General features: G+C 44.0%; 1 protein-coding gene and 1 long non-coding RNA gene across 8 annotated transcripts in view; one reads left to right on the forward strand and one right to left on the reverse strand.

The window, feature by feature from the left end:
* Positions 1-27,574, reverse strand: part of LOC130539520 (netrin-G1-like) — a 45,609-nt gene that overhangs the window by 9,402 nt on the left and 8,633 nt on the right. For all 7 annotated transcript variants that reach the window (XM_057057916.1, XM_057057914.1, XM_057057915.1 and 4 more), the window contains exons 3-4: positions 16,085-16,728; positions 2,457-2,629 (exon numbers count right to left, since the gene is read on the reverse strand). In XM_057057916.1, coding sequence (XP_056913896.1) covers positions 2,457-2,629; positions 16,085-16,728 — 817 coding nt within the window. The remainder of the gene's footprint in view (positions 1-2,456; positions 2,630-16,084; positions 16,729-27,574) is intronic.
* On the forward strand, positions 17,720-22,053 carry LOC130539523 (uncharacterized). Its single transcript, XR_008954167.1, has 3 exons — positions 17,720-20,077; positions 20,864-20,984; positions 21,399-22,053. It is a non-coding gene; the product is annotated as an uncharacterized LOC130539523 (long non-coding RNA).

Genomic DNA, 27,574 nt, shown 5'->3' on the forward strand with positions numbered 1-27,574 from the left:
AAACCTTCTACGGTACGATCAAACCCCCGGACCCGCCCCTCGTAACCCATGAACCTGTTCTGGAACATGAGATGAGTTGACGTTCCCTGCAAAGTGGACTGTCAACATAATTCTGCAAGTGATTCTTCTTCTCTACAGAGAAGAGCTTGAAGCTTTGGCTCCGGCCTCTTTCTCCGGGAATCGCTCTCGGCTACTGTCTGCCGCTGACAGTGGCGGCCCCTAGCAACACAGGGTTCCATTTTTGGGCTCTCTAATTTATTAGATGAAGGGTCACACATGTCTATATATCACCATGGTTAAGGATGTTTAATAGGTAATAGACGTCTCCCTGCTTCTACTTTCATGATTAAAGACGAACTGATGACAGACGAGCGCCATCGAGCCATAATTAAACGTTGCCTGCACATTTGTTTCGAACTGGCAGCTGTATGTTGAAAATCTTTACAGGAAATCAAGATTTGCATAATAAACAAAGCAAAGCTACCCGGATCATCTAAGACAAATGTGTATTTATTCGGCAGCTGGGGGACCGGCAATCTTACGTAATATCACATGCGCTGTTATTGCATTTGATGCAACTGCGGAACCACTGCTAATATTGCGTTTTATTCGTCTCGACCTTAGTTTCATCAGTTTGGTGCAGATGAGGCCAAGTCTTGGATTTTTGTTTTTTAATAACGCCCTGTCAATCCGGCCGGGAGCTCCCACATGGAGGCTCATCACACAGGAGAGGTGCGAGGGTAAATCCAGCAATATCTCCTTAGAGTTTACGGCAATTCCTGCAAACAATCTCCTCCAAAGCAATCAAATGTGCTGCATCGTGCACACACGCGTGCACTGTTTTGCAGACATACATGGGTCTCCAACCACAGATTCATGGGGCACGTGGTGCGACCCTCCACTTCTGCGATAACAGACGAGCCCGTACATGAAAGTTGCTGCACCGGTTTTAATTCGACCAAACCTGCCGATCAGTAGCGGTGCCGTGCACATCCAATTTTCCGGGGGGCCACGTCGGATAAGTCACGTCAGCTGGTCCGAAAGAAGCATCTGAAGGCCTGCTGCCACTTGCAGCAGACTGCCTCTGAATAGAAGGCTGAATCAGTGCAAACACGGGGAGCAGAGAGCTAGATCTTCCACCATCTGGCCTGGCCATCCACCACCACAACCCTGCATGGCTGTATTAGATTTATAGAGGCAATGAGCCCCCACCTTCTCGCTGCCTCGGGCATGAGATTTGATAAATGTGACTCAACTCCCATCCAAGATTATAATGGGGATAATTCAAAAGAGCACCTTCTGCTAGGTTCCTGCAATGAGCTCACGCAGGAAAATGATCCACTGCTGTACTGTGTGGGCTCATTTTGATATTACTATGTTTGTTCTGGAAAGTTTTTTATTGAGATGCGGACACAGCTAAGAAGTGGATGATTTAAGTGGACGTGAAGTCTGGGTTGTTACTGGTCGCGCAGAAAAACTGTGAATCCAGGAACATTGGCAGCTTGTCCGTCTTCGGAATATGAGCTGGCATTTATAGAAAACCACCATCCCCAAGAATAGTCTTAAATATGTACATTGGATATTCTAGAAACAGCAGCAAATGCCAATTTAAAATTCACGTGTGCTTGTTTTTTAGCTAGCTTACTGTAGTTAGCATAGCTCTGATAGCTTGTGATAGATGGGAATTATGGCTTTACTTAATGATGCTGGAAAGGAAAACACCAGCAGATGGACGAGTGGAAATCAAACCTGCAAAACCATATAGCGATAACTTGAATGAGATGTATCTTTTTACTTTGTTAGGTTGTCAGTTTTACTAAAAATTAAGGAGAATTTCTTAGAATTAGCAAAACACTTGTCCAGGTTTGAACAGCAGACTTGAACAACTCTCAAAAGGTATATAATAGGATGAGAAGGTCCAGTCAGGCAACCCAAAGCATGAGATTCCAGATCAGCTGATCCGACACATGATCCTCTCACCTAATTAGGGCAGGTGTTTAATCGCCTCCTTTTTACCTGGTCAGTCTGGATCGCTCCGTGCTGCTCATGCTGCTCTGCCTTTTGCTGCCCTGCCTATTTTGCTGCTCTGTGCTTCGGAACTCAATCCCACCACCTCCCCAGCATCCTCCCGTGGGTTCTGTTTCTTCAATTCCCGCGGTCTGGGTCTGATATCCATATCCTATAATGTCTAGGTAGACTATTATCAGGGAATGAAGCAGAAACTGATGCCAAACCCGCTTCTATGCTGCTGAATTGACACTCTGCTAGTTTTGCAATTAAAGGTGTGCAATAAAGTATTTAGTCCAGAGTTGCCTGACAGAACCATAAAGATCCTGGTTCAAAGGAACGTTGTAAACTGAAGGGAAAACAGAAGAGACTAAACTGCATCATCACAAACCTGAACCGTCCCACCACCATATGATATTACGTAGCTCCACATAATCACATATACTCACATATGTTTGCGGTTCCTTTGGGGATGGGCAGGTAGGAGCCCACGCTCCAGGCTCTGCCGTGGTAGTGCTTCTTGCAGCGGCTGCAGTCGGCCCCGGTGGTGTTGTGCTCGCACTCGCAGCCCAGCTTCCCCTTGTCGAACACACAGCTGTTAGCGTGCAGGTTGCACTTGCACCTGAGACAGAGGGGCCACAGCAGAAGACAGACAAATAGATGGGCGTCAGACTGGAATTTCTTGTAATGGAATGGTCAAAGCGACTGCTCTTGCTGTGGAACCTTTATTTATTTCTCTTTGAAAGGGATTTAATGCAAATCCTGGTGGGTTATCTGATTTAGATCACACATATACAAAGCTTCACTATGTTCTCCTTTGTAAAAATGGGGAAAAACATGACAAGGCCTCATTTGTTGCAGGTCCAGTGGGAGAGAACACTGACATGAATGAGGTCACATTTGCCACTCTGCTGGCTAAATGACCGACACTGTCCCGTTTTAGCCACAGCGCAAATGGAATACCCCGTGTGTTTTCCTTATTGCTTGCTCAGAGTGTGTTTTCTGACTTTTCTTTGTAGGAGCGATGTTGTAGTATCTGACCCGTTCTATGCAGGCTTTACATCTGTAAGGCCGTAATGTGTTTAACAGCCAGCCTAAGCACCATATTAGGACATGCTCCACATGTGTGTCCTGTGTCTTCTTCCTTTATGTAAGAGAAGCTCCTAAAAGATGACACTGGAGCCTGTGGGCCCCTGGTTGTTCTCCATATGAGGATGTGTAGCATGAAGCATCTTCAAGTATTCCCTTTTTTGGTAATAACTGAACGCTATACCATTGGGTTGGCCATATTGTATAGCGTGAGGTCATCAGTAAAGAATGTGTTTACTCGACTGTATAAGAAGGAGGTGACGATGAAGACACCTCGGAGTTCTTCACCATCGGGACCGCGAAACCTCCCTCGGACAATCTGCAGTGTCCGATTGATACCTGACTGTTCTCTCCAATAAACATCTTTGATAACCAAGTCGGTGTCTGCGAAGATTCCTTCCTCATCAACACATCTCGGCAACCACCAGGAGAAGATTCACAACAATGTGTTTTAGCGTGTGCTTCTTGCTAATCAAAGGCTTTATAATCAAATCGAAAGCGAGTGGCTGTAAATAAGTAACGATCGTTCTTCAATGGGAAAATTCAGGGATGATGACACAAGACGAGGAGCAGCGTGAGAAAGAGTTGATTTATTTATTTTATGTGTTTTCAGTATTCTAAATACCATTCTTCGTATGACGTTTGATTCCTAAGAGGCTTAAAGGTTACAACTACTGACCTGCAAGAGTTGAAGGGGGCTGTTGTGCAAAAACTGTATCGAGTGAAGCAGACACACCATCCCCTCCTGAGGGGATCCGACGGCTCTCAGTTTCACGTCAAGGCTACGTTTGTTTCTACAAAGTGCTTCCAAGCGAAGATTTCTCCTCAACCTCAGGAGCTGGTTCGCTGCTGGCTACAAACGCCAGCGAACATGAGGCAGGGAGGGAAAAAAAACAGCAATCACGAACAATCCCCTCTAATTGACTTCCTGGCCACTCTTTGACATCTGACATTGGTGATGGGAAACACGGGAAACGATAGCCTCTCCTCCCCAGCTGATAAATAAGGTTTCGCATGTCCGCCCATTGACAGCACTTGATTATAACTGCACGCGGCAAGATTGGATTGCCCGGAAAGTTTGGGGGTCGTGTATTTTTAGAACGTGGCGGCGACATTTTTATGGAAATCATCAAACGCGTGCGTGGCTTCTTTCCAGTTTTCGAAACTGCCGTTGGCACGACCATGGATATCACCCTCAAGGACAACAGAAGCAAAGTGCCGCCATCAGATTGTTAAATGATTCTGGTCTGTTTAACTGTTAAACTGTGCATTTGATAGACGACACCAGGGCCGGTGCCTTCGGAGGTGATGTGAGGTGATTCCAAGGTGAATGAAACACAGGGAGGCACAGGAGCTGGTTCCTGGATTTTGTCTGATTCTACTGTGCTGTTAAGAAATGAATCTTTTCTGTAGTTGCTTTTTTGGTTAAGTGGCAGATCACAGTAGTGGGATCTGTAACAGATATGAGTCAGAAGCCCAGCCAGCAGCCTGAAGCCCCCCCGCTTCATAAAATTAATGACTGAAAGTACCTCGACGGCCACACAGACAGCTGCAGCTCCCTCGAGTCAGGAAGGCTGGAATTTGACCTTCCACTTAATTAAAAGCTGCAGAAATTCAGATCACCGGGCTCGGCTGGAGTGGGCCGTCCGCTGAGTCCAGCACGGGCGCTCTGGGATGTGGCGCTTTTGCCGCCGGCATTGTCACATTGAAATCAGAGAGCTTGTCTTTGCCCGGTTACAGTCGCAAGAGAGAACGATTTGGAGCTTTTTTTAACCCAACATTTCAGGTTTTAATCACCTTTTACCCACCATAGAGTCCAACAGACCCACGGGTATCAAACCTGGAGGGTGCTTATTTAATAGTCCTGGTGTACCTGAGACTTTTCAGCTTAGTCGGAACCAAAATAAAAGCAGGTATGAAAGGACTGAATGAATCAAATGAGTTCCGACTGAAGAGGAAGTTTAAATTTTAAGTCAAACTCAAACTTTTTTGTTTGCCTGCGTTGCAAAAAGGTCGAAATTTGGATCAACACAGCAAAGCAGAAGGTAGAAAGGCTGAAGTGCACTATGATAAACTCTGATGCTCCCCCCCCAACCCCCCCCCCCCCCCCCGAGTTTCACGTCAACCTTCACATCTTAATTGGAAAAATAGTGAAAGACAGAAGCAATTTACAGCCACAAATTACAGAAATCAAGTGAAACAAATCCAGATGCACGGAGACATTGAGAAATGTAAAAATAAACTGTAATTGCCCTTTATTACTGCATTAATCCTCACAAAACTGTAAAACATATCTGGCTGGAGACCGAGGCCAGACAGTGATGGGGATGATAGGAGGGGCACCAATACAGCCTCCATTAGTTCACCCCAGCCTTTAACTATTTAATAATAACTACATGTTATATAGTTAAAATGGGGTACAGTAATGGGGTCACAGCCAGAACAATAATGATATTATCATTTTAATTAAGCTAATACATTAATTCACTCCACTTTAGTCTTAATGTGTGTGGAGAGAAAGTGTATTTTATACAAATGATTTTTAACTTCATACTGCAGGTTTACACCTTTGACTGTTGAGCTGTTGTCCCAAGTGGGGTTAATAAATCTTAATACAGTGCTGGTTATGGGTTTTATTTCGACTATATACCTTTATATACCATATGTAGTAATGAGGAATGAGTCGGTGTTGATAGTGAGGAGCAGACAGCAACTTCTCTTCTCATCAGTCTTCTGCCTAACCTCGCTTTCTCAAGGTTGTTTGGCATCGTGGTGACAGCCTCGCCATGTCTAACCCAGCTTGTCTCCTATGTGAAGGCTTCTAACGTCTCTGGCTCCAAACAAGCACAGAACTTGTTAAGTGGGAAAAGTCAGAACTGACAAAAAAAAACCCACTTATTTTTTGTGGGGGGGAGAGACTCACATTCACAGTCTCCAAAGCAATCCACACAGGAGGCTCCAATCAGTTATTAGAGTGAAATGGTGTCACACATAATATCTTAATGTCAAGCTTCTTATCAAGATCTATCTTTGTTGCGTTTCATAATTGGGGTGCAGTTTCTACTCCACCATTCTTCAACCATCTAAGGAGACTTTATAACTATAGCTAGCTGCATAGCAATCAGATCCTTCTGTTTCAATCAATCAGACAATATTATTATCTTGGGAATTTCAGGCATCATTCATCAATATCAAATAATTGATTTACTGCTGAAGAGAACTCCTATGAAGGCTCTGGTGATCATTTGGAAGAGTACCGATCTTCCTGCCCCTCATTAGCATAGGAAGCGCAGTAAATGCTGCAACTGAGAACTGCAACACCTCTGAAAAAACAAATTAAGCTGTTAAAAAGCAGAGATGCTGCCTGCAAAATTGAGCTGCAAACTAGTGCTAATATTACTATTAAAATCCCATGTTAAAAGCAAGATTCAGACAAATCGCATCTTCTTTTAGATATGGTTATAAAGCATTTTCATATCGAAAGGTTCTGCTTTCTTTTTCCTCCATTAAATATTTAAAGGGTGACCCCCCCCTTCCATCCCCCTCCAATCTGACAAGAACTGCACTGGGCAAACCAGTTTCCCTCAGCTCCATAGCTCGCCTGCTCCCTTAGACGTTACCGTGGTCAGAGCCCATAATGCACCTGCATGTTGCATACATACATACTGAGGTTTGCAGGAAGTTTCCCTCAACACGAGCCTGGAGCCTCAAATAACCTGGCCAGTGATGGCTCTGACAGACATGCATGCGCTCAAACTTAGGCCTTGCTTAAAGTTTGAGATGGATGTCAACTTGTTACTTGGATGGGCCAGAATTACCTGCCCAACACGCTCCAGCCAGACAGGGAGGCTCTTTGATTGATGTCTTTTCACCTTAAAGGAATGTGTGGGAGTCTTGTGATGACATGAAAGGAGATTCTATGTTTGAAATTCAGAATTTGGCTTCGCTTCCAGTGTCATTTCAAGCTGTGGGACTCGAAGTTATGGGAGACTAATGGCCCCTATGGCGCGTGTGATTTTTGTAGCTTTATAATTTCGCTGCACGACACACTGTGCAGCATGGATCTCCTAAACTTTGATGATAACAGCTCGCTGAATTGCATGGCTACGGCTGCATCGGTACGACGTCATCAGCGCCGCAATCAAACCATACTGCGACAACAAAAACAAGGAATCGGGCTTGAACCCTTGTTATAGCGACATTGTGAGAAAAAAGTGTAGAGAAAGAAAAGAGGGAGAGAGAGAGAGAGAGAGAATGTCAACTGTACCACGGCTTTGGAAAATAGGCCAACTTGGGACATATTTATTGCTACTGCTACTTCCTGCCACATTTCTATTGGCTGGATAGTAGATGCAGGTCATAGCAGCTGTCACTTGCCAAATGCTCATCCTATATTTCTGACACTTTCAGAATTTTATCTCAGGCTATCTTCAGTCACAAGACCACGACAACAGCCATCCTTGAACCTCGCCGGGCTCACAGTGCAACATAAGACCACTGTTGTCGTGCCAGGACCAAAGACATCGCTATAATACTCTCACACCTGCCATCTTTTGACATGTCCCAATTTTGCAGCCATAAAGTGAGGGGGAAAAACATTCTCCAGGATGACAATTCTACTGAGCTGAAATTTTATGTTTTAATACTAAATCAAAAGCAGCAGATTCTTTTTTTGCATGATTCAGGAAGCTCAGAGGCTTCAAGAGCAACAAAGTCAAACTCATCAGACTGAGTAAATGTCAAATGCTGCCACACCTTAGTAACTTGTTATGGTTTTTATTGCAAATTAGCTTTCAATCAAGTAAGTGTGAAAAAAGTAAATGCACTTCATCTCCTCTCCTCTCCTCTCCTCTCCTCTCTCTCCTCTCCTCTCCTCTCCTCTCCTCTCCTCTCCTCTCCTCTCCTCTCCTCTCCTCTCTCTACCCAGCCGGCCATCAGCAGGAGGGTCCCCCTACATGAGCCTGGTCCTGCTCAAGGTTTCTTCCTGTTAAAGGGGAGTTTTTCCTTGCCACTGTTGCTTGTTGGGGGTTAGGCCCTGGGATTCTGGAAAGCGCCTTGAAACAATTTTGATTGTATAAGACGCTGTATGAATAAAGATTGATTTGATTTGATTTGATTGTCAGTCCATCTGCCTCTGCAAAGTTATATCGCCAACTACTGGTCTGGCATGCATATTACATACATATTAATCATACAAGACGGTATTTTCCACACTAATTAGACCAAAGAAATCGCTTTAAAGTATTTTGTTAAGAGATACATGCTGGAAAGCTATGCTAAGGCACCAATTGTAAAGATTAATTTTATTTTAAATTAATAATAACATGGTGACAATCCCTGTAGCCTACACCTGAACTGTCTTCTACAGCCAAAAAATGTTATATTTATGTTGCATAAAAAGTAGAAACAGACATAAATATAACATAGCTACAAATTATAAATGTGTAAGGGTACGACTGTGCTTCCACAGCACTGTGTCAGGTATATAAGGAGGATATAATTTTAATTTACCATTAGCACAATGCAAAGATGGGTGGAGGGAGGCAAATCCAGGGATCATAGCGGCCTGACTCCTCTTTTTTACATTTAGAGTGGTATTGAACTTGAAGGATGGAAAGGGAGAGTCACCTCATTACGCCGGACTGTATCACTGCGAAATTGAAGAGTTCCGATTTGGCCTGTTTTTGTCGGTCTCTGCCGTGTCCAATTTGGTCTTTTCTTTTAGATCTAATGTAATACATCTCAAGCAAATTGTTTGCGCCCCCTGTTCAAAATATGAAGTATAACCCCCCAGGGCTGCCCAAATTGCTGGTGAAATGTTGGGAATGTATTGCGAGTTAATTCCTCCGGCTTCAATTTTCCGCTGAGGTGAAATGAAATTTGAATGTAGCTGGGCCCAATGCTACTGAAAGGCTGTGATTTGTGTGACAGGGCCCATTATTCAAATCACGCATTGATGGAGACGTACAGAATGGTGTCTGACGCACACCGTGACTCCCCCAGCCTCAGCCCTCCTGGCCGAGGGTCCCCTCAATCACGTGATGTAAGCCGCCGAGACAAGGAAGAAATCAGCAACCGGAAACACACATTAATATGGAAATCAGCTTGGGCTGGTTTAGGTTCGGTACATGTGCGAGCGCAAGCGTGTTGCTCACCTGTCACAAAATGAAACAATGATGATGAAAGCTCAGAAAACAAAAGGAAAAAGCTAAAGAAGCACAACAAAAGAAGCAACACTTGGAGGCAGATGCGCATGAAAATGCAAGAGGACCCTGAGAATGACGAGGTTAAGTCTACAGGCGATATTATATCCTTGCTTTCAGTCACAACAGCCAGGTTAGCATTTCCCTTAAATAGAGGCGAGTGGTGTGACAGCGGCCGCGGCGTGGTAAAAAAGGACACGCTGATGCTTGCACTATTCATGGTCGCCGTCCCTCCGGAGACAGCCTCTGCCAATGTACTTTTCTCTCCATATATTATTTACAAAGAAAGCCTGGCTCTTAATGAGCACTAATTAAACGCTGAAGACTGGGAGATGAGTGGCAGGAAACATTGCGCGGTGTGACAGGCATCTGGCGGAAGACGAGGCGGGCTTTGGCGGAGCGGGTGGAAACCGTATGGAGGTAGCGAAGTAGTGCTGGAAGCCGTGTGAACTCGTACTTGAACCTGACTTTCAAACTCTGTCAATCAAACCGGCTGCAACTGTCACGGTTCGCAGGGCACACACACACACACCACGCGCGTGTGTATGCGCTTGGTAAGAGACTGGATAAGAGCCAGTATGTGCACTTGTGCGTGTGTGTTGACGGCTTGTGTAGGTGCAGTATGTGGAAATGTGTTTATAAATGGTCTTAGTTTGCTTTGACTAATACTTTTTATTGATTCAGCTGATAAATTACTGCTATTGTGAAGCGCCATAAATCATGAGAAATTAAAAAAAAACATTACGATTCAAGCCGTATCAGACTGAGCAGAAGGACTTGAACCCCAAGTACCAAGTGGACAGAGCAGGGACCAGGCTTGGATGGGACCAGAACGTGTGGCCTTAACCCAGCACCACCTCCTCCGGTCTCCTTCCTCCTCCTCCGGTCTCCTCCCTACAAAGCAGACCCTTCCTCAGCGGCGCTGGATTGTTATTAGTCGGTCATCCTTGTGAATCCCTCTCTGCCGCTCAGCCCACATGAGATCCGCAGACTACATGAAGTGTGAAATGCACTTTTGCTATCGCCCCTACTTTTCAAAATCAAATTTCTGAGCGTCTTGGTGCAAAGATGCAGCGGAAAGACGAGATGGCTTCTATAGAACGCTCGTGTCGGCTGAGCCCTTAAAATATCAAAAGATGGGAGGACTGATATAAAAACCATCACCCGGCCTCTACTGAACGAAATCGCGTTGCTCATATTTACTGGTCTCACTGGGAAGCTGCCCAGACTGTTGTCACCCCCCCAGATCAGAAGTTTGAGATCTTTAACTTTCAACTTCTGTTTCCTTTTTGACGGGTGCATGTGAACTCTGAAGTTCCCCCTTGGATATTTCAAGATTGAGGGATCTTCAAATGTCAGCGACGACTTCCTATATGTGAGCTCTGATTAGCGCGCGGTTGTAGATAAGCTCGTTCAACTGCAGTTCAGCATTAATGTGAACACGCTGAGGAGGCGTTACAAATCCAGCCGCTTTTAAAGTGTCTCTTACATTTGAAGTGTGTGATACAGTATTTTTATTCCTTCGGGACTCCCAGTGGGGAGGGAGACACAGAGTTGTGGCTGGAGGGGAACATTTTGGAGTGTGATGTAACAATGAAATGTCTTATCTAAAACTATTATTCTTTCCAATCCAAATGACCTTCGAATACATCACGTTTACCTCAGATTTGGAGTTCTTCAGCATGTGGAACCTGCTTTCTTTATCTTTATCTTTGAAATCTGCTTTTACTTTACACTGTCAGCGTAGACAGCCGTCAGGCAAACTCTCTCTTACAGGTCCGCAACAGACGGTAAAACATCTGCGATTACTGTTTAGTTCAACATTGTGTCCCTATCACAAAAAGAAAAGGCCCAATTGGCAACTTTTCTGCATGCTGTTTGGTAGCTTGCCATTTACTCTTTTTTGTCTTACTCATACCTCAAATCTTGTTAAATTACCCACTGTTATGTCCAACAAATTTCAAATGTGCAACATTGTTACATATCAATGTATCATTCTTGCATGGTAAAATAAATTGTTAAATGCAAAATTTTCTTTTACTAATGTTAATAATAAGAAATTTAAATCAATATTTCTATATCAGACTTTTGTTTGATGATTGGAACCTTTAAATCTAATTTCTGAATAAAACACCTTAAGAAAAACATTTTTTTAAAACCGTAACTTACTAAACAACATTGTTATAAATAACTAATGTTGCCTGCTTTGAGTGGTGTTGATAATCAATGTAGATTTTCTTTATATTTGAGTACATTATGAACAATTTATTCCCATATCAAGAAAATGTTTAGAGATGCAGTTAAATCACTGAACATAAAATGTTTTTACTGGAGAAAATCACCCCCCGACGGCGAGTCTCGCACTCAATTGCAATCATCCCTAACTGATATCATTATGACCTGGACAGTTTTCACGCTTTCTCTCTGTAGTCTTTAGTTTTTAAAATCTCTCACTTCGCCTGGTGTTTCTTCTATATTGATTTTGTTTTGGTTGAAAAGCCAGAAAAGTAACTATGGAATTAGGAGGAGACTGACGTGAGGGGGAATGAGGAAAAAAAAATTGCACATTAGCACTTATGGATTAGCTGCTTCTCATTCCCAGGCCCTTGTGCAGCCTGGTTACACTACGTGCAGCTCTGACCGCGAGCTCAGCCGTTAGCGGTTGTGTCTTAATTAACGAGCGGACACCTGATCAATAAGTGAGGAATGGTGGCGAGGTCTACGTGAAAGGTGGAACAGCTTGCATGGTTCAAGGTTTTTGTTGTCCGCTGATGTGGAATAACTTTAGAAATCGATAGCGCAGCTGCGCTGCCACGTGCTGGGAAAAAAAAAAAAAATTCTTCCAATATTTGGTTTATATCTTCTTCTGTCAATGATTTTCCCATCATGTACAATTTGTCTCGCTGTTTTTTGCACAGCCGGTTGAAATGAAGAATATTTCTGAGATTTCTCGGGTCTGGTAGGCCAGGTCAGAAGCCCTCAATACAGCCTTTGTTCTGTCTCAAAGACAACAAATTCTTATGCGCTGTGTCTCCCGACACCTTTCTACCAGAACCAGTGTGAACTTCTTCTAAGTAGCATTCCAAGCTACAGTAGCTGCTCTGTTGGGTGAGATCACTCAGGTCAGCCCTTGATCCCCACATGCATGGATGAGCCTTGGCCCTGCTCATTGACTGCTGTTCCTTCCTTGGACCCCTCTGGATGGATACGGACCACTGCTGCCTGGAAACACCTCACAGGAGCTACAGTTTTGGAACTGCTCTGATCCACCTAGCTATCGCAATTTGGCACCTGTAAAATCATTCTGTTTAAAAATAGTTTAAAGGACAATTTTCCAGCTTCTACTGCATCAAATTTGGGCCAAATGTCTCATAAATCGCTGGTGCCGTGACAAAGAGCTCATCGGTGTTTATTGGGCCTGATAGATGGACACACACCCTCTGTATTATCCATGTTCGCTGATTCACCAGTTTAACTGTCCCAAGGGAGTTACCTGAGCCAAATAACCTTCTGAAGTATCAAAAAAAAATGAAAACAGACAAATTTCCACCCTCGAGCAAGCTCAAAGGGGTATGATTAGCAATACAATTGAATATTTAGCAACCTGGCTGTGATCCAAAGATAAACTCAAAATTTATAAATAGGCAGTTTGACTGAAATTCTAAGCAATTAGCTTTGATGACTGCTGCTGTAATACATATCCGAATTTAAAATCATTTGGATTGTATGTATTTACTATTGTTAGCATATGCCATTTATGATATCACTAAAGTATGCATGCCTATCTAACATAGATCATATGTTAGATAGATATAGCTTTCCATTTCTGACAGAAAACAGTATTTCAGCTTAAAATATAAGATTAATTTCAAAGGGAAGTGATTCCTTTTGGGTCCTGTCTGATGTCTGCGTTATTTCCTGTTGCCATCGCCACGCAATGTCAAGATCTCAGTATATTTAGATGAAGCCAGGAGAAACAGTTGTTACAATAGATTAACCTAAAGGAAATAACCCCTCCTTCACACACACACACACACACGCACACACACACACACACACACACACACACAACACACACACACACACACACACACACAAACAGACACACACACCGTAAAGATATGGGAATGCTACCACATACAGATTTGTCTTTGGAACATCCCCCCCACCAACAAAATTTTGTCAGGGTTTCTGAAAATTGTGACACAAACAAACATAATTTATATCATTTTGTTTCAGGCCTGTGGACACCGTAAACGTTCAACTGTTTATCAGCACTTGTGGAGCATTCTCGGAATTTTCCGACAGGACAGGCCATTCTCTGATAAGTCCTTCCCATTTGGGTATAGCCAGAAGGCTGCTGGAACCCTAATGAGTCCCTCCCCCAACCCACCCACCCACCAAGCTCCATCACCCGCTTTCAAGTGAGTTACTGATCCAACTCTGGATCCACCCTGTCTTTATTTTGTTGTCTTCACTGCAACTTTTGGTGGAAAATTGAATTTGATTCCCGGGGGGCAGCGGGAAAAAATTGGGCAAAATAGCTCATTTCCCTCCCATCCAACAATTTGCTGCTTTTTGTAATGGATGGCAAAATGAGATATCTGTCGGAGATGCTATTCTGTGCTGGATTGCAGGTCTTGCAATTTCTTCTTCATCAATTCATATTTATAGTACAAGCATGAATATTGGAAAAATGTGCTTCGCTGCACAACATGCTTATTTCCGAGATGGCACTGTATCACCGTCCGCTGTGGAGTCCTGGTAAGATCAAGCATCCAATGTGAGGAGTTGTCATGTTTATATATCCAAAACAGGCCGAGGCTAAATATGAAACCGCTGCCTGACAAAACTGAACGTCTCCTCCATTTCACCGATATGTCTGAGATGATTACCACTTAATCAGCTGCAAATGCTTTTAATTACAAGATTACTCTCCTGCCAATTAGCTGACTTGCTAATGGATCTAATCTGCCATTGAAGTTGACTGATTTCTAATTAGGGGCTAAATGTTTCAATTCTCTGTGGGCCCATCCAACGGGTCATTACCAACCTAGTTATCCTCACATAAACCAACTGCAGCAAGCAACACAGCTCCCATTTGGGAAGCAGCTGCAGAAACTTAAGGCCCATCATGAGGGCCGTTTGCATGCATCATGAAACCACAGTATTTCTGTTTATTGGAAATCACAACGGCGCGCCGACTGCTACCAGTGACACAAATCTTTCCAGTTGCTGAACATATAACATGACATAAATTCTTTCATCATCGTTGGTTGGGAAAAGAAACGCGTCCTTCAAGACAGATGGTGTTTAAGAGAAGACGATGCTGATAATGGAGGAATTAGCATCTTAAGTAAAAAAAAAAATCCATTTTCCCTAAAGAATTAGTAAAGACCACTTTAGGGCTAAAGGAGTAGCTAAAGATGGATCCCTATTAATCCACTGGCAGGAAAGTCTAATGGATCCTACTATTGCTCTGTTTCTGGTGGAATTAACAAATGTGCAGTAAAAAATGTTAAGGATTTTAATCGTTGTCAATCTTGAGGGTAGGAGCTCTACTGCTGCTCCCATAAGTGGGTCTTTGGAAGCCCAGCAGAACAAACAAAGAACATATTTTAAAATTGTCCTTACATGACAGCCTTACATGTACTTGATAAGCATTTGAGAACCTCTGTTTAATCTTAAAGTTGCAGACTAATATCAATTTAAAGTTTTTGTAATAATTGAGTAATGTTGATATTAGGAACTGTTTATTACAAATCTGAAAACACCAGAATCTAATGTTATGTTCACAGAATAATTAAAATATGAAGTGATATCTTGGGAGTGTGAAGATGTGCCTGCAATATAAAGTGAAGTGTTGACTTGAATTAAAGATTTCTTCTAGTCCACCACAGGCAGTGACCCTCCTCTCGATCTGATGACTCTGGGTCAGTGTTGGGCTAGCTTGGGCTGTCTTATTGAGGAAAAGAGAGCAAATTGTGGAAGAACCAGGCTAAGACAAGGGAGACTCTGTGGGGTATGCACTTACAAAAAAGAAAACACATTTATGTTTCCATTCAAGGTTGAATGGCTTAGTTATTTTGCTGGTCAGCTCATGTACCAAAATACTTTTAAATGTTTTAGAAGGGGTTGTGCAATAAAATCACTCAGACATTTAATAAATTACAACATGATGCAAAAAAGTAGACCTGCAATTTTTTTCCCCCATCTTGTGAATGCATTTTTTGCTATTTTTGAACAGCACATTTGAGGTTGACTCAGATTTTGAATTGCTTGAATTTCCTTTACCCCTCTTCCCTTTTTTACCCCTACTGTTATTTACTTAGTTATTTATAGAATATTTTATTTCAACTACAAGGCCACCACTAAAACATACAAGCATAAACATAAAAACTGAATCTGAATAATTGTTAACTAAATTCAATCATGTCAGTTTGTGGCTGATCTAAAGAAATATTCTGGATATTCTGATGAGATGAGATGAGAATATCTTTAGATCTTTGGTTAATTGTAACACAAGCCAGATAAAAAGCAGAAATCTTCCATTTGTCTCGAGAGATCCACGCTGAAAGGAGATACGCTCACGTCACCAACACAAAAATGCAATTTTCACGAGGACTTTGTGTCCCGTGTGATTCACACAGTCATTATCACATATTTCTTACCGCTGTGCTGAACGACAGTTAATGAGAGGAAATGACATGACAGAAATGAGGCCATTGTGAATAAACATCGGTTTGAATCTTGGGAGCCAGCGGTGTGTAAATGAAGGCTCTTACCTTCCCTGCACCTTGATGTCAGAAATGGCATAGAAGTATCTGGACAAGTTATTCTCATCCACCATGGTGGCCCCAGTGGCTGGCTTCAGCAGCCTAATCCTCAGGTCAGTGATGGTGAAGAAGTCCCTCAGGTTCTTGGTGGTATCCAGCTGGCCGTACAGCGAAGCCATGTTGTGAAGCCGAGGACCGGCAAAAAGGGCGAAGCGGTCTTTGATCTCGAAACGTACGGTCTTGTCGTTCTTCCACACGTAGCCTCTGGAATAGTCCTCGGTGCAGATGATGTCCAGCAGGGTGCGCTGCGTCAGCTCTTTAGCCGTTTTTGGTTCCATGGTGAAGGCGTCCAGGCAGTCGGTGGCATAGAACTGGTATGGGGTCCATGTGCGTCCGTAGTCGAGCGACTTCTCCAGGACCATCTGCTCGGGTCGACCCGACTCGAAGGTCAGTATGATGTCATCAGTGAGCTCAATGGTTTTGTTCCACGACAGTGTGATGTTGACGTGGAGCGGCTTGGGGTATTTCTTCCACGAGGTGGACTGCCAGAAGGTTGTGGGGTTGCGACCCTCGAAGTCAAACATCAGCTCCGGGGGATGAGCCAGCTCCTCGGTGGTGGCGTCGCATTCGTTGTTGCACATGTACGGATTCTCCTATAAGAAAGAAAGAGCAGGGCAGATAGAGTCACATGTTTAGCTGAAGACAGAATTTCAAAACACAAACCAGCTGATTATTGTTAAAAGAACACACACACACACACACACACACACACACACACACACACACGTCAGATAGCTGTGAGTTTATGATATAAAGAGCACATGAATATAAATACTCCCACTGTGTGAGCTATGGCTTATGTACATAAATTTACCCAAGCTCCTTGTTTTATTTATTCATTTATTTTTGCAGAAGGAGGGGGCATTTTTTTAAAGGGATCTCTTCTGGTCCACTTCCAACAGCGGGTAGGATTACTCCCCTACTCGATCACAGTTTCATTGCCGTACTCGACAGCATTTCTGCTACGTTCGGGCCAAATGGCATTTTATCATCCGCACAGGCGATGCCGGCGCCGCTGGAGGCACTGACCCTCTCATTAGGATGACACTGTAGATGCAATATGCTCATCCGCTGCTGTTGCTGCCTACGCTGCCACCTAAATTGCTGGTGTAATTGATATTCCTGCGAGGTTTTTCAGCCGGGGTGTGAATGGAATCCGGATGAGCATTTCTTATGTAACAGGCACAAGGGGCATGCATTTTTCATGTACCCGTGTCTGCGCGGGTGCCACAGACTTCCACTGTGCCGGGGCGTTTGTGGCAAGAAAGAGCGGCTTTTGATGCGCGAGACGGTTCTGGCGGGCTCCAGTGCGTTTACTCGGACGTGCCCTGCCCGAGCGAACCCTACGACAGCGGCAAAGGCGAGTGCAAGACACTCCAATTGACATTCCTCTCACCTCTGCTCCAGAAACAAGGAGGTTAAGTGCAGATGAGATTCAGATCAACTGTAAAGCGGTTCGATAATCAGCAATCATCTGACACTCTAGACGCAAAATTATCCAAAGGGGAGAACTGTGCTGTCTGGAACAGCCCTCTTATCTGCCTGGTATAGCTGTGCAGGTACCACAGCCTGCTCCTTGTGTAGAGAACACTGCTGCGGGAATACTGATAAGCGGAAAACGTCATTTTTCATTTGAAATTTCCTTCCTGGCTTTGGGACTGTGGACCCCTAATTTCTCCATGACAGGTCTGATTTCAAGTCTTCGTGTTAAACAAATGTGCTAGGATGACCTTCTGACCTCTTGTATTACGAATTTGGGAGCATATGTAGAGTTGTGCTGCTGAGACAGGAGGCGAGAGAATAAGACAATGGAGTTTAGGTGGACGTGCGCCGTGATGGAGTCCATGGAGGAATCCAGATCTTAAGAGGACACCGTGAAGCCTGAAACCAGAAGCGGAGAGGAAGCTACTGTGGAGGGACTCAAAGGGGAAGCAGAGGAGTTATGGAGCAATCCGCTGAGGTTCATTACATTCCCTCCTGCTCCGAGCACAGACGCTTTACAGGACACACACACACAGACACACACAGACACACACAAACGACTTGAAACTGTGGAGAGAGAAAACAAACCAATGTAGAACAGAGCCATGTTTCCTCGACTACGGGGATATTTATGCAGAGGACCTGGGGAGTCACTGAAGAATTCACGAAGCATTTAGAGAATTTGATGGTAAATTAAGACATAAATTACTAAATGAGGTTGTAGATGATCTCGTTAATGAATAAATAAACAGTAAATTCGCATATAGACAATAGTCAGTACCGTAATTATCTTTTTGTTGCACACTATTTTAGGCTTATTTTCCATGTTTAATTGTTATTTAATGTCTAAAATGGAACTCCTTTTGCTTTTTTTAATGACATATCCTCGTAGATCATATTGTGATTATTAAATATACTCGTCAAAGTTTTGCAAGTAAATAAAGTGTCTTTATTACATTAAGGAGAGGAAATGATGATTCTCAGTCAAATATATTCAAAAGAAAATATCAATCTACAAAAGCAGTAATATTGAAATGCAACTATTCTTATTCTTAGCGGCTGTTGTAGTAGACAAGTTGTTGTAGCTGTAGAAAAAGTACTTTAAATGACAGTTTTTGGAGGAATTCTGATGTAAATGGCTGCAATTCATAAATAGTAAACAGACACAATGGTAAGTATATATTTGTTTAAATTTTGCCTGTCAAATTTCTCAAATTATGACTTACTTCACCCATAGCTAATGATCTTTGTGGTGGAGTATCTACCGAGACAAGAACCTTTTTTATGACCACAGAAACAGCTCAGACAACAAATGGGAGAAGTGTTTCCTTCCTGTAAGGAGCCCAGCAAATAGAAGCTCCCCCTTTTTTAAATAAAAACTGGCAGCGGAACAGTTGTCCAGTGGAAAATCATACTTCCACAATCATCCTCTCCTGGCACTCACCTCACTAACTAAAGAGGTCCTTCACGTATGTTATGTGACCCTCACTCAATAATCGCTACAGCAACCTGGAATGGCTTTATTCAGACTAGAGTTGGTGCAGTGACGTGGAGAAAGGCCAGGACCTTTTTATCGGATTTCCTGTGGTGGTTATTTAACAACGAAAACAGTGCATTATGAGGATCAATACTTTCTCTGATCATTTAAGACCCGTGGCTTCAGAGCCCTGCCAGAGGGCAGCTACTGGAAAAGAATAAGCCCTCTCAGCTTGATCCTTTACCTGTGAGCATGGCTGTGAGACTGGAAAATAGTCTGCGGAGAATGAGAAAAATAAGAGTTTTGCACCAGAATGAGTTATCGACCTTTTGGGAAAAATGCAACCCGTCCATATAAAAGAACCGATTCCACGGATGGACTGTATAATTTACAATTTACTACTGAGGCAAACTGGATCATATCTGCACCAGCACCTTCAATTTATTTGGATATTTATATCCCAGCATGCTCTGAGCGAGAAAACCAAACAGACTAACACAGATTAATGGTCTCGACTAGAGACTGGAGCACAATTTAATTGAGATTAAACCTAATAAAAATAACACTTTTAAAGAAAACTCCTTAATGTCTTCTCTCTTCAGTAATATTCATTTGACATTCCACACATTATATTTGCTGTGGATCTACATTTGTCAATGCCATAGTAGCCACATTCCAAACTGCTCCTTATATTAAAAACAACGCTGCAGAGCTGCTCTTTCAACCTGTCTCCCGACATCTCTGTTTCTAACCAGGCTGCTCTGTAGGGAGGCTGCTTCCTATCAGTGCTGTGAGATCCGGGAAAGGATGGTGGCCTCACACAGGAGGACAGAGCAAGTGTGAGCCTGGCCTGTCGCTAATGATCTCTAAAGCTCGGCAGCCTCTGCAGTCAATCCCACATCGATATGACAGACTGCAGGAGGACAGTAGCTCAAGGAAAGAGAGGGAGGCAGGCTGGATCTGTGAATTAACTGGAATACGAGGTGAGTCTTTGCCCTGACACTGGATAGAAAGATGTAATTTCATAGTTGCTTTCAATAATTTATTGAGGTTTCCATTAAAGGAACCAGCGAGCCATGACAGGATAAACAGCACAGCGGCACGTTTATCTGGGGAGCGCCAGTTCATTAGAGGGTTTTCTCGCAGCGCGCTTAACAATCGATGGTGTCTCTCACAAGGAAAATCACACAAATTAAAAACATAAATATGACAGAAATTGATGTAAATGCATCAACGCACAGAAGAGGAGGAGCAGGGAGGTTGGAGGGAATTGTAGCCGAAGAGCATGATGATGTGTCACCTGTTGATGCCTCTTTTGACACGAGATGTGGTTCGGCAGAATGAATTTGCCCCCGCCTGACAGCTCTCATTGATGGATGGGTGCAGGCCAAACAACCAATCAGTTCAGTTGGCCGATCAGAGCTCGACCTCGCCGCAGGTTTCTCTCCGGTTTTATACTCACACATCTCAGGTGTGCCCGCCTGCTTCCTTTGTCTGAATTCTGTATAACTACGCGTAATGATAACAATTGTTTCCACTACATTCAGAGCTAACTGTGTTAGCATATGTTGAGCTTTGCACATGAGCAAATTTAAAGCCCCAACTTTTGCTACATCTTGATTAAAATGGTCAAACACACTTTGTACCTTGCACCATAAAACCTCGTTACTCACTTGACACAGTCACATGACGTTTATATGCTTGAGCAAAATGGCAAAAATTGATGTCACTGTGCTGAATAACATCTTTGTGACTTGTTTTGTTTCCAGTTGTTACACCTCGGTGAAGTCAATTTCCTCATTGGGATTATCAAACCAGCAGTAATTTTGCATTCTCTGCTGTGCTTCACTGTTGCCTTTCATCTGGAGCATTTTCAAGCATGTGAGTCAGGTTTTACGCGGCGGCACGGTGGTGTGGTGGTTAGCACTGTTGCCTCACAGCAAGAAGGCCCCGGGTTCGATCCCCGGTTGGGACTGATTGGGGACTTTCTGTGTGGAGTTTGCATGTTCTCCCTGTGCCTGTGTGGGTTCTCTCCGGGTACTCCGGCTTCCTCCCACAGTCCAAAGACATGCATGATTGGGGATTAGGCTAATTGGAAACTCTAAATTGCCCGTAGGTGTAGGTGTGAGTGTAAGAGTGAGTGGTTGTGTGTCTGTATGTGTTAGCCCTGCGATTGACTGGCGACCAATCCAGGGTGTACCCTGCCTCCGCCCATTGAGCTGGGATAGGCTCCAGGAACAAGCGGTAGAAAATGAGTGAGAGTGAGAGTGAGAGTGAGAGTGAGAGTGAGAGTGAGAGAGTCAGGTTTTACGAAACTAAACTGCACTGTAGAGGATGACTAAATCCTCTCAGGCCGGCAGATGCTGTACGCATGTCTTTAATGGACAAAACCATCCATAAATTCACCGACGATGTGAGGGTCATCTCTGGAGGAGACCAGACAGCGTACAGGAGTGAGTTGAAGGGTTCTATAGCAACAATCTCTCTAAGGAGACGGTCCTGGACGTGAGCAGACATGATCAGGGAGTTTGAAGTGAAGCTTGTCAGCAGCCTCCACATCTGTGATGACCTCACCCGAGGAGACTGAGGAAGTTTGGAACGTCTCAGAGGACATTCATTCATCATCCAGAGCATCCGGACCAGCAGGACATCTTACCTCTGCAGCAGGACCTCCAGGATGAAGGACAGGTTTTCCCCACAAGCTAAAAGACTCACCACCAGATTCAATCCGCTATACCATCAAACCCTCATGTGCAATCTCTCCTGATAATTATATTTTCTATACATTTTTTAAGCTTACTTTCATTTTTTTTATTTGTATTTTCTGTCCCAGTGGACTCGTAGATGTCAGAGGGAACTACGAGTAATCGATCAGAATCGTATTTATTCTTACTATTTCACATCCGTTTGCTTTTCCGTCACACAATAAATAAAGCCAAAGCATGTGACAACACTTGCAGCGGACCAGATTTTTAATCTCCGTCTCTTCAGATTTCAACAGCGTTCTTAAACACCGGCTGTGTCTATTTCGTTGGCGTCTCTAATTTCCAGGTCACAACACGTCTGTCGCGGCGGCTCTTTCCTTCCCACAGGAACGGAGGTGTTGCTGGATTAATCAGGCCATCATCCGGTTCCACCTCACACCTTCTAACCTGCTGGGTGACACCTGCAGACCTGTCGCTGGCCTAAACACCTCCCTCAAATCACACCTTCACATGCCCGTGCTCTTCTGGGGTTGCAACAGACAAAGAGGGTTTGACAAATGACAATTTCCCGATGCGTTGTGTCTGTGATTAGCCGTCTGGGGAGTTGATCCGAGGCTGCGGCAAAAAAGTACTGCTTTGAGCTGGAGCACCGTTCGGCAAATAAACCCCCGATCTTCAATCAGTGTGAGAAAATGGCAGAAACTCCTTTGTGTTGGAAACACGCGGGCCAAAAAAAGGAGATAATGTCAAGATAGATCTAGGTCAGCTTTTCAGAAGGCGCCTTGCATGAGCGTATTGCGAACACGGGGACTAGATGTTGATCCTTTCAGGGTTTGGTATAAGCCCTGATGGAAGAGACAGCTGAGATGAGGCATGCTGAGATATTGGGAGAGTCAGAGCTTTGGCAGAAACTCAATAGAGCTTTAATGACCTGCAGTCAGGGCCAAGAGCGGCTCACAACACAGACGGGCTTTGACCTTCAGAGGAACGCAGGACAGAAGGATTGCTCATCCGACTTGTGACTGCTCCATCATCACATCTGAAGGCGGACGTTGGCTCTGAGCCGCCTATAGACAACACCTATTCCATGTCACGCATGTGGAAGAAACCCGAGTACTCCCGACTGGTGGGCACATGCGAATTTACCCGACTGAAAATGAGTTTGTCCAGCTGCATCAGTAATGGAGTCGTTGTCACCCCCACAGGTAAGATTATGCAACATTAAGGACCAACAACAGTCCCCGACAGCGGCCCGTTTTAGAATCTAAGCATTTAAGCACATTAAACATGGTGGTTAAATATGACGGTCCAGTAAACAGGACATCAGAGGCTGCAGAGCCCGTGGATGTAATTGGCTATCCGTACGGCGTTTGATCGAAACAAAAAGACAAACTTCTCCCCGCGCTCATGTTTTGATTTGCCCCATGCCAAGAACTCCGCCCTTTGGACTCTGGCCCTGGCCAAAGCCGTCCCTTTGAGGCCGGTAGCGGAGCCAGACTGGCCTTTTGAAGTCGCGCTGCTTGGCAAATCGAGTGCACCGCCGTCCTGGGCGGCAGCCTTGATTGGGATTCACAGGGCGTCGGCGGAGGGGAGGAAAACGCACTCCACATTAATTAACACCTGGCCTCATTATCTGTCCCATGTGGCAGAGTCCCGCTGGGGTAAATTTTGCACCGCGTTATTGTCGGGGGGTGGGAGTGGGGTGGTACCGGGGGCTTTAATGTGCGCCGATCTATGCGTCTGAAATTCGAATCAGTAGACATTTGTTCTTCATGTGGCTGTGTGGTGTGTGCATTGATGTGGCTGCATGTTCCACTGCTCCAGGATGTGTGGGGGATTACCCCCCTCTGATGTCTGGATTTAATAAAGAGCTTTAACATCTCTATAATGAGGATCTTTAATTCTCTTTGTGCTCGATAAAATGCCACCTGCCTTCTCTGCCCAGAATTTTTTTCCCCCTCTTCTCCAGATCCGCAAATTCTAAACAAGCAATGATCTTAAATCGCGATGACGTCATTCAAAATCTATATTTTGTATCCTAAATCCATATTTAATTCAGACACACACAGCTGTTCTGCAGGGATAAGTCAACACAGCACACATCTGCTGGGGAGGATAAACACCAACATAAAGGTAGGCTGACACCCCCACATGTCACCTGCAGGCAGGGTAAATACGCACCTACAGGGGGCGCTGTGATCGAGGAACCCAAATCAAATCAAATGATCTTTATTTATACAGCATCTATTACAATCAAAAGCATCTCTAGAAGCTTTACAGAAACCCAGGGCCTGACCCCCAACAAGCAACAGTGGCAAAGAGTAACTCCCTTTGAACAGAAAGAAACCTTGATCAGGACCAGGCTCATACGGACCCTCCTGCAAATGGACAGCCACAATTAAGGCCGCTCTCTCAAGGCTTAAATCAAGCCAACGCCGCGCCCTGGCATGCACACATATTTCAACGCATTTTGCTTTACTTCCCTCGCTCCGCACGAGAATTCTTATACTCGGCATCCGAGCCGGTCCGACATAAGCTTAACGGCAGCTTAATGGCCACTGTGCTATTGAGATGGAATCGAAATCTTAAATCTGTCAGGTCTGGGGCCTTAGATTACAGCATTTACCTTCAGATACAGGACATTTACGTCATGTTAATGGATGTATTATTGCATCAATACCTGCCAGCCTTAGCAGACTGCGGCTCTGAATTCTGTAGTTGGGCCTTGCTTATAACCGTGAGAGGTTCTACTGGTTTAAAGCTTGATTGCTTACTGATATAGGCTGAAATGAAGCTGAATGTATAGGATGAGGAGCTTTAGCGCCACTGTCCCTCAGAGTGAACCCTTAAAGTTGCGTCATTACTTTTGTGCCTCTTCAAAACACTTGTATGCCAGAATCTGCCACTAAGGAGTGCTGAGTGCTCATCCTAGCAGAAACTCCATCTTGATCTCTTTTATTAAGCTGATCAAAGAGAACGTGAGCGAAAGCTGGTTGGAGTTAAGAGAGCGGGAGACAGACGGGTGAGGTGTTCGCTCGCTGTGTGTCAACTCATCGTCTACCTTTCTAATCTGCATGGTTATTAGATGCTTTTATTAATTTGAAATGTCAAAGTGAGGAGTAAAGCATTACTGAAATGTCACCCTTTCGCTGAGCATAATAAAATCACACCGGCCACTTTGGGAAACGGACATTATTTCCTTTCGCATCTCTCTCTTTCTCCCTCTCTCGGGGATCAATACGCCCTGACAGCATGATGGCTGAGTTTGCTAAGAGGAGGTTCACAATAGCCGGCTATCATCACTCCATTTTAATGTTTCCCCTCCTGCCACCGTCGTCACTTTAATAAAAATAAAGCCAAATAGGTAAAATACTTTTTAAAAATGACACATTTTGAAAGTCTTTGGGTTTTTAGTTCTTGCACCAAAGTGATGTGATCCGCATTTTCAGCAAGACACAGAGTTCAGCATCAGTTTCCCAGCGTTGCATTAAATTTTAAAGCTTGAACACAAAGCAGACTCTATTTTCAGAGCCTAAACTTTCAGCAGAGGGACGGTAAATCAGTGTCAGCCCCGGTGGTTTAATTCGTGAGGGACTTTTATATTAAAAAGGAGAATTTGGCTTTTTTTATGTTTGTTTTAATAACGCTCTCTCTGTTCAGCTCAAATGAAAGACCTTTTGGATGTGACGCAGCAGATTCTCTCCTGATAGACACAGATCGATCCCGCCCTCTTCTGATGTTAGCCAAGAAATTCAATGGTAAACATTCCTCTTCGCAAACATTGCCGGCTAACAGTCATCCAGGCTAGCTTGACTGGACAGTTATATATAGTTACGTGCCAAACTAAATGCAAATGAACAAATTAGTTACCAAGTCTGAGGTTGCAGTTTTCATTTTCTATATTTTGAGCATCCTCCAGGTGACTGTGAGTAAAATCAGGTCACAAGATTGCAAAACTTTTTCATCAAAAGTAATCTTTACAACAATTAACTATAACGTGAACAAGCAAAATAGCAGGAAAACGAACGTCAGATGGCTCTGAGAGAGGAAAAAGTCCTTGATCTGGCGCTCAGCTGAGCGCCAAATTGTCAGCGTGTAATTCGATCACTGTACTTTTAAGAATCCCATTCAGTTTGAAGAGCCCGGGCGACGGTCTCACCCGCTCATTTCATCACTGAAATAGCAGGAGAGCTGAAACCTTCTGAATGTAAAGCCGATCTGAAACTATCAATACCCCAGGGTCGGGACAATGTCAACCCCTCAGAGAACGCTTTCGATTTAAAGCTCGGGATAAGTGCCAGTCCCTAAGAGCTGCCCTCTCCTCGGTAAAAACAGACCTCACGCGCTGAAATCTCTGATTGCTTCCTGATACTGAGGCATAAACCAGCCGTTGCTAACTGAAACATGTGTCTGTGCCTAGCAAACGGCAGACAATGTCCTGGCATGTGAGGCAATTTAGTGAAATGTGGCTGGACCAGAAGAAAGGAGGCTGAGTCATGTGTAGAAATAAGAGGATTTCTTTAGAGGCACTATTAAAAATAATCTTATCTCCTGCAATCTGGGTCCTGGGGCAGCAAATGCTAATGAGATTAATCTCTGTCATTCATAAAGGGTAAAAATGCACAGAAAGAAGGCAAAAGTGGGACCTTAGAGAGGAGTTGTATTATATAGTTCTCCATTTTCCTTTATTTATTTAGGTTTACAAGATTGTTCAATTAACAGCGACCGTTATTTTTGAATGCTTAACTGGGCTGAAATCTTTTTGTCAATCAAAACAGGCAGTGCTAATGATTGCCAAAGCAACAGGGCTGCATTTCCATCCACAACTGTGCTGTGGTCACAAGAGCGCATGTGTTTTTATGCATCCTTTTTAAGTAAAAGAAGAGCACATTACTCTTTTCTGCTCTGCTTTTGACAACAAACATGCAGATGTTAAACTGCCCAGAAAGATTCTGTCTCCGCAAAACATAAAACCCATTACTTTCGCCGCCCTCTCGATGCATAATTCAACTGTCTTTATATTTACAACCCTCTAAGAATTAACCTGTCACAGATCTTGGGGAATTCTGCCAACATGTCTCTATCTGTCATATACTTCACCTCATAAGGACTATCCAACCGCTGCGTGTTCAGACAAGGTATGCATATTATGCATCATCAGCTGACAGAAAACACAGGACGCGGAAATTAAAAAGCCACGAAACAAAGGAAGTGGCAGGCGGGTGGAAGCATAAGTGATGACTTCCCTCTCTCCTTCCAGTCGGGGGACATGTTGCGTGTCATCCGGGTGTCTTTGTACGCAGTGGTGCGGCGATGATGTGCTGAGCAGGGCTAGTTCAGAACAGAGTCAAGGGCACGGGGTTGACAGGAAGCTAAACGCTCCAACTGTTTCCCATCCTCAAACGAAAACATAGGTGACGGTAACCCCCTCCAAGAAAGAGCCGCATAAATATCAACGGCAATGAAAGGCTCTTAGCTGACCTTTAAACTCCTCTGGTAAATCACTTCAGTCACTTTACGGATGGTGCCACAGCTAGCTAAAGTCCGGAATCGTTCTTACTAAGCTAAACTATCATCGTATCATGACTGGAGGACATTTTAGTGGCGTTTTCTCCTCACAGACCCAGTCTTTGCCCATGACCTCAAAGAATCACAGTATGAAAGTTAGTTCACTCTCTCTCTAGTTTATAATCTGTTTATCTTTGCAAAGTCCATTGCAGCAGTTTTTGTGGGTGTGTAAGACACAGATTAGAAGTTCACAGTGACTCCTGTCAT

Source organism: Takifugu flavidus, chromosome 15 (assembly GCF_003711565.1).
Source record: "Takifugu flavidus isolate HTHZ2018 chromosome 15, ASM371156v2, whole genome shotgun sequence".
Lineage (NCBI taxonomy): Eukaryota > Metazoa > Chordata > Actinopteri > Tetraodontiformes > Tetraodontidae > Takifugu > Takifugu flavidus.